The sequence below is a fragment of the Teleopsis dalmanni genome, chromosome 2 (assembly GCF_002237135.1).
Source record: "Teleopsis dalmanni isolate 2A chromosome 2, ASM223713v2, whole genome shotgun sequence".
Classification (NCBI taxonomy): Eukaryota; Metazoa; Arthropoda; class Insecta; order Diptera; family Diopsidae; genus Teleopsis; species Teleopsis dalmanni.
Window position 1 is genome coordinate 122,683,091 of NC_051847.1, and position 13,477 is coordinate 122,696,567.

The window sequence follows — 13,477 nt, forward strand, 5'->3', positions numbered from 1 at the left end:
ACATTACAATAATTATATACGAACTAATAGATCAAATATATCTTAAAATCGTTTCACAATACCCAAAGTAGCGGCATCAATAGCCAAGTAGTTTTTAATACTATCATAAATATTTTCCTGCATTCCATGCTCCTTAAATATTGGTTAATGAAATTAATAATCCTCGTATATATTCTTAATATTCTACATTTAATTCTCTCATTAATATATTTTTTTATGTTAATATTTTAAAAATATGTTCTTTTAACTCATTTTAGTTTTTCACAATTACTTGATAATACATACCATAATCATCATCATCCGACATTGCCATAGCCTGTATTCGGTTTATGGTATTCTCATTGACTTCTTTTGTTCTTAATGATGATGAATTTGACTTTACCAAACCATTCGCATTGCTGCCACTACACAAACCTTCCATGTTCAGGCTACAAAAGTCATTATTCACAAAGTTTCCTTGGCAATCGGGTGCATGACATACAGAATTATTCCCAACTCCAGCACAATTGCCCACATTGCATATACCACCGTCATTGACGGCATGTGTGCAGCCATTGACCATTGATGTTCGCAGTGCGTCATTGCCATTTGTATTGTTCCCTCCACTGACCGGTGCAATCATTTCAAAATTATCAAGATCGTCAAAGGGATCATCGATTTTATGTTTCATTGATGAGCCGTCATCCGAATCGGCGCTGAGTCGACCATATGCCTTGCGTGGTGGCCGTTTCACATATTTATCTGTAATTGTAAAATGGAAAGGATATTAATGTGCCATAAAGATAGTATTGTGTATAGCGTGCAGAAAAAGAATTTATTATAAAATTGCTTCGTTGCCAGAGTAATATAAATTATTTTCAATTTTTTGCCATAAAATGCGATGGATTTTTATAATATTTTTTTGGTTGAAAGGAAACATTGAACTTTTGTGCCTTGCTGGTTATATGAACTGAAGAATAATATTTGTATTTCTTTGAAAAAGTATAAAAACTTTTTAAAATTATTATCGAAAAAATGATAAATATATATTTTTTTTCAGACTAATGGAATATATATAAGTAAAAATTCGTTATAATCTTTGTTCACAGGATAGAGCGTATGCTTAAATAAGTTACTTGTTATCCTTAAAAAAATTGCAAATAAATTTTAATAACATACTAGTTATATATGTATATATTTGAGTTACTAAAAATGTTAATAAATATCACTAGAATAATGAACTGTTGATACAGTGCATAATAAATGAATGAGATAAAATGCATATGACATTTAAAACAACATATAAAATTTAGTTAGCTATTTATTTAATAATAATTTTTAATATTTTACGTAAAAGATATATTATATATTATGGTTATATTTTAAGAAAATATATAAAAATTGTCCGTACATTTCTTTATTCTATATTGAATTTGTCTTTACAGAACTTCACTCAAAAATACTGAAAATGTTATTCATTGACTTAAACCGCCTTGGGAGCATACAAAATTCTGCGGAAAATTGTTTAAGGTGGAAAAGGATTCCAGTTTCAAGAAAACGGAAATACTGCTTTATATAAATTTATTATTGTACGTCAAGACTCAAGGAAAGAAAATTATTGTATATTTGTTAGAAAAGTAATAATAAATAAATGCGGAAGGAAAAATAGCAAAACTGAATTTCAAGGGCTATGTATTCTTAATGGAATTCGTCGTCTTACGTTTCTGTTCTTCATAGAAACTAATGGAAAATATCGCAATTTTGAGATATTTTATTTCTACAATTTTATATTACATAAATTTTATTTGTACTAATGTTATCACGAATTTTTTTTTCATTTTTTAACTATACTTATGAAAATAAAATTAAAATAGTAAAACATAGTTTAAGAAATTTCTTTCTTTTAATACAAAATATTTATTATAAAAGAACATTTTCTTCAAACTAAATTTGAAGATCGAGAGTGAGAGTGGGAGATATTGTAACAAACTGGAAGAATAGCCTTAAATATCTAGGTATCACGGTGGAATAACGATTCACATGGCTTAAACATGTTCAACTGAAAAGAATTAGCTGTGTCAAAATTCTTTATCACTTCCAATCGCTATACAAAAATGAAAATCTCAATGCTAAGCACAGGAAGTTGATATATAACCAAATAATACGACCGTCACTTCTATATGAATGTGTAATGTTCAACAAAGCCTCAAACACTACTATTCGCCAGCTAGAAATTGCACAAAGCCAGGCTCTTAGAACACTTTTCAAGGTACCATGGTACATTAGGACGAATGACATCCTCAAGATTGATCCGATCAAAAAATACATAAAGAATAGAGCCCTGAAATTATTTACGAAAACTGACAGGTTTACCAACACCGTGTTATCGAGTCTCAGAATAGTTACAGGCTCCTCAGGGAGGTATGTAGAACTGAGGTCAATTATTGCTTAGTCTGCTGAAGTGATGAACAGTAATCCAGTCAAGGCGTAAAGAGTGGTTATGAAGAAACCTCGCAGTTAATAGAGAGTAAAAGTGCTCAAGTGCACTGACTCAACTAGCCTCAACAAATTAATAGAGATCAAAAAGCGAAATCAACTTCTAATAAATTTATTTATATATTTCGTATGCAATATAGATAATTTCGTAATATGTAATGTTGAGCTTTTTCCGAATTAGTGGATCTGGACACTTTTACTCTTTGATAGCTGGGCGTTTCTGCAGAGTTCCACCTATCTCACGGACTAATTTGTGTATTCCTCATAAGCTTAGTGATTATTCAATGACTGATTTAAGGTCACAGTTGTGCCTGTGAATTGTTTGAGCATTTATTACAATATTCCCATATAGATAATCTCGAATAATACCGTAATATATAATCTCGTAATATTTTATTATAATATTATATTTCAAACTTCTTTTGTTAAAAATCTGACACCAATAATTAGCAATAATTATGCCTATTTATGTGATTTGTAAATAATTATTTATTGAACATATTAATATAAATAAACCCAACATTTATATACATCTCTCTGAATTTGTAAATAAAATTGATTCATTGATATGTGAATCTCTTACGTTTGCTCCACTAATTGTTTCGGACAAGGTCTTTTTTGTTTCCAAACATATCGCAAAACTTTTCTTATTATTTGTCACATTGTATCGCATTAATTAATAGCATGAAATTACCTTGAGATACATATATAAAGCGTTTCCTTTAAATAGAAGTCTTTAATGAAATTATTTATGGTTGATTAAGTGAATCCTAACACAAGTCAAGTTCACTGAAACAAAATGTAAACGAAAATTGTTGATGACATGTGAACTAAGAGGAGATTAAATGAAAACTTACTTTGACATTAGGAAAGAAATGGATTTTCTATATTTCCTTATATACTCGATTTTATTATATTTGTACACAAGTATACAAGTATATGATGATTTTCATGAAAGTTAATGAAAATCGAAATGAATAAATAAACCAAGTAATTATGTCAGATATTCTATTTGAAGTAACAAACACATTTCATTAATTTTTTTCTCTTTTTTGTTTAATTTTAATGTTCAAGAACTTAGAATTTCAAAATAACATTTCAATTGTTATGATTGAAAGAAACTCAAAACCTTTAATCAATAATTTAAAATAGAGTAATTACAACATTAATCTGATAAAAATAAGCTAGAAATATTCGAACGCAAGATTATACATCGCATACTTGATCCAATTAGAGAAGAAGATGGCATCTATCGGTTAAGATTTAATGATGAATGTCAAAAAGTGCTAGGTGAACCAGCAATAAGCAAGACAGTAAAACTAAAGCAATTACAATGGGTTGGACATATTCAAAGAATAGACAACTTAACAAAAGAAATATTTCAATACGCACCAGAAGGAAGAAGAAAAAGAGCGCTTCCGAGTTTACCCAGGATAGACAATGAATTTTGCTGTGGAATATCATTACTTTTGGACGCATTTATAAATCTGGACACTTTATTAAGAACATTTCTCACTCACTACACTTTCAAGAAGAATAACCATCAAATTATAGCCGTTAATAATAATATAGTAATAATATTGCTATTATCAGCTATAAGTCGACAAGTCTACAAAAGTTAGTCAAAAATCCTCTCCAATGTACACAATACTGTAAGACTCTACATAGAAGACATTCAAAAGATTCTGATTGACATCAAATGGCAATGTCTATACATAATTGAAATAATAATTTTATGAAAATCTTATTCGCAAATAAAAACTTTGGGAAACACATATAAATCTGTATATAAATAAGCAGAAAAGTACTCCTAAACTGATTAATTTTGTAGTACTTAACAGTATAATTATGTGTAAATATAAAATGTTGATATCTGTTACAGACTCAGTCACCTTATCATAAATATTCAAATGATGCGTAGTCTTCTGGTTGACCCTCACTTCGATATGGGTGTGTAGCGTTCAGCAAGGTCTCAAACATTTTTATTCGCTAGCTGAAAATTGCACAAAGCCAGGCTCTGAGAAGGCTTTTCAAGGTGCCATGGTTTATTAGGACGAATGACATCCTCAGGGACCTCAAGATTGGTTTGATCAAAAAATATATAAAGTATAAAGCCATGAAATTATTTACGAAAACTGATAGGCTTACCAACACCGCTCTCTCGAATCTTCTCCTCGGGGAGGTAGGCAGAACTGAGGTCAGTTATTCTATAGTCTAATGAAGTGATATACAATAATCCCGTCAAGGTGTGGAGAGGGGTTATGAAGAAACCTGAAACCTTGCAGTTAATAGAGAATAAAAGTACTCAAGTGCACTGACTCAATTAATCTGAATATAATAATTAAAAAATTGTGTGAAGGTTAAAGCTGATACTAAATATTTTATTATTCACTAAAACACTCATACTCCTTTTTTTCAGATTTTAATTGAATCAATATCTGTGGTTTGGATCTGGGGTAATTTTCTCTTTCGAATATCATTGTTATTTGAATTACCATTTGCATTTTGTAGAAGGACCACTAAATTATGGAATTCATTGCTATTGTGCAATCACTTTATCGAATGAAATAAGCTTAAGTTTCCCCATTAAAATTGCAATTCCACTGAAATTGTGTTGTTGTATTTGTAGTCCTAAATAATCCGCATAATTAAAAATACAACAGTTCGTGCAAAATTTTATGCAGGATATTATACGATTAGAATTTGTATTGAATGTGAATTGCTAATGTGCCAAAAGACTGCTAAACATCGCATAAATAATTGCGATTGTATAACGATAAGCCGACAATATTGCTGAAAATAATGAAACATTTTGCATATTGATGAGGCTTAGTAAAACTGGTAATTTGAAGAATTGCAGCTATAATTTGAGTGCATCAAAAAAGATGACGTCATGTGCATATGCAATATGAATTTATTTAATATACATTCCATAAATGAAAAATTTCAAAATTTATGCAAATTGATTTGTTTATGTTTTTGTTTTTAAGGCAATCAGTAAATAATTTATGTATTTATAAGTTTTTAAGTTTATTAAAATAATATCCGAAAGCAATTTAGGTTTATTATTGAAATTTAAACCACAAATTATTAAGTAAAATCTGTTTTATGAAAATAAAATATTTACATAAATATTTAAATTGTTTTCTTTGTGGAAATGGATGAATTTTAAATAAATCTGTAAAATATTGAATGTGAAATTAATAAAAAAATATAACTAAAATCACTTTCATAAATATAAATGATGTACAGCACATAGTTTGCACCTTGTTTAAGTTTTAATAGATACCGTTACATATGTACATATATATACTAAAAAGCATGTAACAGTATTAAAATATATTATATCAAAAAATTATTTAAAGAAATTGTGAATAGATTCTATATATAAGAAAGAATATATAAATCATACAATAAACAATGCCTCTACAAATACGATTAAAAATATAATTCATTTATTCAATTCTTCTACAACTGGTTTATGATTTCTTTCTAATATAAACACAGCAAATGAATTTGTTAGTAATACTTTCACAGTAAATTAACAAAATTCCAGAAAAATGTGCAAACATAAAAGTCAATTATGATTTTGGGCCAGTTAGTTAAGGCGCGCTGACTCTGAGCTTCGAATTTGGCAGGGCACGAGTTCGATTCCTGGTACTTGCTGCCTCCAAAAAATAAAAAGATTATTTACTAATAATTACAAACAAGAATTATATCCAAGACCACTGATGATGGGTATTTGGCAATACTCGATTAATTAAAATAATATAAAAAATAAAATTTTTGTTGTTGTAGTTCACTACTGTTTGAAAAACTTCTTTATGAAGTTTTGTTAAGTTCGTAAGTTATACAATAATTTCTCTACATGTCATGAGTATTACCTCAAAAGAAATGAGTTTCAACAGAGTAAGTTCTCCACTATTTAGTGCTACTGCTTCATTTCGTTTTGTGAATTTTAAGTTTTCATAAAGCGATTAACAAGAACTTCTCGTAATCTAACGCACCCAAAAATTCAAGAATCTTCTTTGATATTATAAAAAATATGGAATACAGCTGTAAGATGTTTGGATTTGTGCTTTGATCATATTAGGACCATTAAAGAAATCATATCATGTGATATTTTTTTATACAATATTATTTCTCTATTTCATACTCTATTTTATGACTTTTGTATTTCTTCGATAGTTTCATTTAATTCTGCAACGAATTTTATGTCCTCGTCTCTTGCTTTGGTACACACATAGTTGGTTACTGAATACAACCAAAAGTGACTAAATTACTGAATATTTGATGAAAATACTGAAAAGCATTTTATAGCCATTTTGTGGCTATGTTTCTTAAAAATGTAAAATATGCCAACTTTGAGTGTAAGTTTAGTGGTCACAGGATATGTGTTTTTCAAAATGTACGAATGATGTTTTGGTTGAATTACTTATGAAAATCCTTTGTGTGAAAATCCGCAAAAATCTTTTAAGTTTTTGTATTTTATATGAGATACAAGCTTTCACCGATAACCCACAAGAAGACCGCATGTTTTTATATAAACTCACGTACTTGCTTTAATGCATGAAATGTTTTGAATATTTTATTTATATAAAAAAAATATATAAAAACTATGTGCCATTGTGTATTGTCCTAAAACTAAATGCTTACTTATGGTTTGCCTAAGTGTGGAAACTACTAAGTCTTTTATATGCAGTAGGCCACTTTATCTGGCTTATTAGGGTTCGGTATTTTGATGTGCGATACTAGCAAATCAAGTCCTGATATTGAAGTAAATGCATTGTATAACCTTTTCTGACGACGTACCGAAATTTTATTGCCACTTTTTTTTAATATAATTTACATAATAGAACTTGTAAAGATAGAATATATGTATTTCGCATGTTTTTAATTTTTTTACTAGATAAATGCAAGATTATTCTATCTTTAAATTTTAATGTTACTTGAAATAATATGAAAAAAATAAAATTGTACTAATATAGCAGTTATGGGACTACGAAGAACTTATGTTATTAGTGTCGTCTTGTTATCAATGTATGAAAATATTTGATAGAAATGTTTTATATTTACAATTTGCAATGTTTTTTAATTCATTTTAAATAAAACAAATAACTACACATATTGTATCCGAAGAGAATAGCAAAAGTTCGTTTATATTTGCTAAAGAACTCGATATTTTGTTTGAAGTTTCGCAACAAGTAGTCAAATTGGAATCAGTAAAATTCTGGTGGAATCTGAAGCAGCACTTCTGAGACAAAAATATTTATGAATTTATTAATAGAGTTTACCGAAGACATGTGATTTTTGTCTTTTAAAATAAAAATTCTTGTTTAACCTTTTAAAACACAATTTTCCAACTTTAACCCGTAATTATCAGCATAATATATCTTTAGGAGAGAAACGGGTTGCAGATTTGAACTAAGTACCCTTAAATTAGCCTTACATCAATACAAAATCAGTAGAGAGAGCTTACTTGTCCCGCGTAATTAGTGCAGTTAAACTAAAAGTGGCACACTTAGAAAAATACGATTTTGAAAACTGCTTAGTGAAGTGAACTTAGACACATATAGTAACTAATAGAATATTGAACGAATAGAAATGATAAAGATTCAAGTTATGAAATTAAATTTATTTTTGTTATGCTTTTTGTAGCCAACTAAACCAGCTTTTATTAATCCCCCCGTATATTAGAAAGTTATATTTTTAAATTAATTATAAAAACAAATAGCTACATATACTTTATTATATATACAGTACCCATTAAATATATAATTTTATATGCTTATGCTTGCAAAATGAGATCTCGTATAATTAATCTATACATTCGTTTTAATGAAAAACGTCACTCATACGCCCTGAGTGATTTATTAGAGTATGAAAGAAAAGAAAATATTTAAACAGCAGTGTAAATTAATACAATTTTTTATGATTTTAATCTAATATACTGTAGTTCAATATAATCTAACCAACTTTTACTTCATTAATATAAAACAAATAAACTATTTTGTATTAATTAATAATTTAAATTAAATATGGTATTAATTAAATTTATACATTTTCTTCTTTGGTTTTGAATCTAAGATATTGTAGTTCAATATAATCTAAATCAACTTTTACTTCAATTTAACGTATTATTTAACACAAATTAATTAATACCATTTTGTATTAATTAATAATTTAAATTAATTTTGGTTTTAATTAAATTAATACCATTTTTTTTTGCTTTTGAATCTAATATATTGTAGTTCAATATAATTAAATCAACTTTTACTTCAATTTAACGTATTATTCAACACAAATTAATTAATACCATTTTGAATTAATTAATAATTTAAATTAATTATGGTTTTAATTAAATTAATACCATTTCTTTTGGTTTTGAATCTAATATATTGTAGTTCAATATAATGTAACCAACTTTTACTTCAATTTAACGTATTATTCAACACAAATTAATTAATACCATTAATTAATTAATAATTTAAATTGATAATTGGTATTAATTAAATTAATACCATTTTTTTTTGTTTTGAATCTAATATATTGTAGTTCAATATAATCTAACCAACTTTTACTTTAATTCAACTTATTATTCAACACAAATTAATTAATACCATTTTGAATTAATTAATAATTTAAATTAATTATGGTTTTAATTAAATTAATACCATTTTTTTTTTTTGTTTTGAATTTGATATATTGTAGTTCAATATAATCTAATCAACTTTTACTTCAATTTAACGTATTATTCAACACAAATTACTTAATACCATTTTGAATTAATTCATAATTTAAATTGATAATTGGTATTAATTAAATTAACACCATTTTTTTTTGTTTTGAATCTAATATATTGTAGTTCAATATAATGTAACCAACTTTTGCTTCAATTTAACATATTATTCAACACAAATTAATTAATACCATTTTGAATTAATTAATAATTCACACTAATTATAATTTTAATTAAATTAATACTATTTTTTTTTTTGAGTTTAGTTTATTTTAGTTCAATATAATCTAACCAACTTTCACTTCAATTTTACTTATTATTCAACGCAAATGGCAATAAGTTCCTTCCTTTTTACAACTAAGGACTTCATTTAGTCAAGTTAAGAAGCAATTTTCTTCCTAGTTGATTTGCATATAATCACTTCATACAACAAACTTACATGAAATGATTTCTACTATTTTCAATTGGCAAAATTTCATTGCAGTCTGGTGAATAGGAATTTGTATGCTGATTGTGTACACATTTAATTACAAACATTCAACTGCATTGTGAGCAGTGAGTCTTCGTAGAAGGCTAAAAAGTAGAAAATGTGCGAAACGTTAACCAAGTTTTACTGCCAACAGCCAATTCAAATCTCAAGCTACTTGGCGTTTTTTTAAGGACTTCGTTCGCCTGTGTCTGTCGCCTTAGTGGATGCAAGCACTCAAAGGGTACCATTTTGTGTAATTTGCTTGTAATAAAAAATGTATAAAAAGTAAATACGTATATTAAAAGGATATGAAAAAAATGTGAAATAGAAATAAATTCTGAATAAATTGAAATTAATGGAATATATGAATTTATTATTTTATTTGAAGTATTTTTTTCTCTTTTTTTTTTTTGGTACACACCCTAACAATTCTTTATACTTTTGTAATTTATTTTTTCAAGAGTGATTTGCGGTTTATTCAATTTATAAAGCAAACAATACTTGATATCTGAAGTAAGTTAAATAAGAATTTACTTATAAAAATTTAAGGGATAACACATGCTTCGCAGGATTAAATATTTTTTTATTTAAAAACATATCGTAAACTCTATTTTTTAATCACTAAACTACATTACTTTATTGAATTGTGTTTCTATTTAATTATATGTTCATGAAAGATACGAATTCAGTGTTTTAATTCAATTTGAGAGTTGTGGAATTTAATATAAAACTTTTAAAATGAATTCGTATATTAAGTTTCATTTTCTTTCACATTTTCTATTTTCTTTACAAATTTGATGTTGTACGCATTCACGTGCTGGTTCAAAATGTTCATAAATTTCAATTTGTCCTCAAGTACTCATACGAGTATACAGAACTATGGGAAGACACTAATATCACCTACGTTTTGCGACACATGGAGATATACGTATTGCATGAAAGTGAACGTACTTTTTATTACTTTAAATTATGAAAGCAGGTATGTTGACTTCTGCTCTGATGAAGATGAGCCATTTTATAGCTTCTGTAGCCTCCTCTAAAGGGAATTCATTCGTTTCTTGTAAAAATACATTCAAGCAAGTCAAGACGAATGCAAGACACATTAAATGAACGTGCATGAATAGATAAACTGAGTTTAATATAAACTCATGTCAATCGAAGCAAAGTCAGCGACATGGAAGAGCTACTTTTTAATATAATTAAATTACACCTACATAGAGTTTTATTAAATATTTTAAATTGAGTTTAGTTTTTTTTCCTGTTGTTGTAAGTCATTCATAAGAAGATATTGTAGAAGTTAAGAAAATAACTTTTTGTTGAATGTCGAAATAAGAATTAATTTAAAAATAAATTTAATAACAATTTCAGAACTTATCTTCATTGATTGTAGAACATTAGGAATTAAAAGAAAATTAGTAAAACCAGATAACTTCAGAACATATTCAAGAATTATTCAAAAAATGAAACACGAATAACTTTTTGATTAGCGATTGGAACTGAATAGCTTTATTGCGTACGCCGTAAGAGATATAGTAAATCATTTTATATAAAAAATACTGGAAGCTTTATTCTTTCAACTGGAAATTAATTAAGCCTCTAACGTCTAACACTTTAAAGTACTAAGAGATTTGAGATCAAGGAAAATGTTGAAGAGGACATTAGGTGTCAACAATTATAACATTCACTTGATATGTATGACGACCGTGTTCGAGTTCGAATAAATTGATGTTAAATTGAGGGAAAAAGTAAATTATGTCGGTGTGGCAGCGAATGTTGATATTTAACAGAATTTAGAATAGGGTAAATTAGATAAATTAGGTGTTACCATTGTAAAAATTTTATAAGATATTTAATAAATGAATAAATAAATTTAAAAAACTTTAACCAAAAATAATAAATAAGAGCAATAAATAAATAAATAAAATCTTATATAAGTGCAGTGCAAAAAATCCCTGGGAAATTTTAATTTACTTTACCTCAATTTACTCGAACTCGCACACGGCCTATATAACTATTTCTGCCTAATCCAAAATTTGTTTTTCGGTTATGTATAGTTCCATTTTTTTTATTCTTACGTTGTTTTAAAATACTTTTAAATAAATTTATTGACTTAAATATATTAAATATTCTTATTCTTACCTTGTTTTTTAAAGCTTTTAAATAAACTATTAATTTAAAGTTCTTGTTTTTACTATACTGAAGATTCGTTAACTGTAGATAACAGATTTTTTACAAACTGTATTAGAATGCCCTGCGCTAATGCACATATAGGCTACTGTATAGGCTACTGGGAATGTATATTCTTACGGAAGAGGCAATAAAACTTTGTAAAGTAGGTTCTATACTACTTTTTATTGACGCAATAGGGCTTAGAGACTTACTCTAAAACCGGAAGGGGACACAATAGATCCGACAGTCGCAGTGCCACATCTCCTAACAATAATACTCGTATAATAGCAAAAAATTTAAAGTTAGTTGCTTTATAAGGTTTTTTATGTTATGCCTAAGTAAAATTTGTTTATTTTAAGTGCATTTTCAGACGAACAAATAAAAAAAAGGTAAATAATTTAAGTGAAATTAAAAGTGAAACAAAAGTATAATAAAATTCAAAAGATTAAAATGAAAATTATACAAATAATTTACTTCCTGGCCGAGCTGCTTTTATGTAGTATAAAATGTTCATATTGTTATTATCCTTTTTGGCTTCATTTTTTTTTCAAGTTTTTTTTTTCCTACTTGAAACATTGTATTTGCATTGCGGAAGTGGAGCGAAATTATTCCTGGGTTGCAAATGTTTTATTTTTTTACTATAAACTCTTGTGTTGCTTGAGCTATTATCCTTTTTAAAAAAGTTCCTGAGACATTAAGTTTTTATAAAATATTTCACGTTTTTCTAAATATATGAGTTGCTTTTTATACATTCGTGCTTAAATTATTTATTAAATATTTTTGAAAAGAAATTAAAGTAGTGTGTGTTTTACCCGGATGAGGAAGTAAATATTTATTAAGTAAAATTTATTAACAAATAAGAAAGAAAAAAATATTTTCCTTTATTAATATTTAACGTAGCAATGTTTTGCTTCTCGGAAACAATTTGTAATCTGATTTTCCTTAACATAAAATATTCAGTATAAAATGGACATACAACACTTAATCATGCTTAAAGCATATTTTCTTTACTATTAGGAAAAATTACTTTATATAAAATTTATTCTATTTGAAAATCAATTCCGTATTTTATCTACAAAATGAAATTTCTGACATGAAACAAATTTTATAAATTAAATTGAATATGATTTTACATAAATTTTTTTTTTAACCTCTGGGGGTTTTCTGTTTTTGTGCCCAAAGCAGATACAAAATTAATTGTTATTGTTTGCAGGTGTGATTCATAATGAATTGCTTTAAAATTTGTGTAAAAAATAGACCTGCCTTAAAAATTATAGCCTAAAGTGTTCAAAAAAAATATGTATTATATATTTTTTTATTCTACAGACGCTTGATTCCTACAGCTTGATATAATTCCCACATATTGTTTTATATAATATATAAACTTAAACTTACTAGTTTGTTTCAATTATGCTTAAATAGCCAGAGTAATCGTAAGAGCATTAAAAACATATCAAATTTCAATTAATATTTTATTTCATGTTATAAACTTGATACTTAGTACTTAGTATAAAATTTAGTTAGTAGAGTTTTTGTCCTGAAAGTTTAACTTGTCATGTTTGAATAGAGAAACTTGCAAATCTGCTTAAATTGCTTGTTAGCTTCGAATGATGTTGAACAAACTT

At 26.9% G+C, this 13,477-nt stretch overlaps 1 protein-coding gene across 1 annotated transcript; it reads right to left on the bottom strand.

Annotated features, from left to right (window-relative positions):
• Positions 1–42: 42 nt before the first annotated feature.
• LOC119675618 lies at positions 43–9,931 on the bottom strand. Its single transcript, XM_038086823.1, has 3 exons — positions 9,829–9,931; positions 272–741; positions 43–132 (listed from the first exon to the last, which is right to left on the bottom strand). The coding sequence occupies exons 1-3, from the start codon at positions 9,929–9,931 to the stop codon at positions 43–45; spliced, it is 663 nt and encodes a 220-aa protein (XP_037942751.1).
• Between the last annotated feature and the right edge of the window lie 3,546 nt (positions 9,932–13,477).

What these genes read in the sequence shown, in the direction of transcription:
- LOC119675618 (XM_038086823.1), bottom strand. Translation starts at nt 9,931, where the DNA reads ATGGTACCCTTTGAGTGCTTGCATCCACTAAGGCGACAGACACAGGCG. An exon ending in ATTTGAATTGGCTGTTGGCA is followed by an intron (nt 742 to 9,828) that starts GTAAAACTTGGT and finishes TTACAATTACAG; the next exon opens with ATAAATATGTGAAACGGCCA. An exon ending in ATTATGGTATGTATTATCAA is followed by an intron (nt 133 to 271) that starts GTAATTGTGAAA and finishes CCAATATTTAAG; the next exon opens with GAGCATGGAATGCAGGAAAA.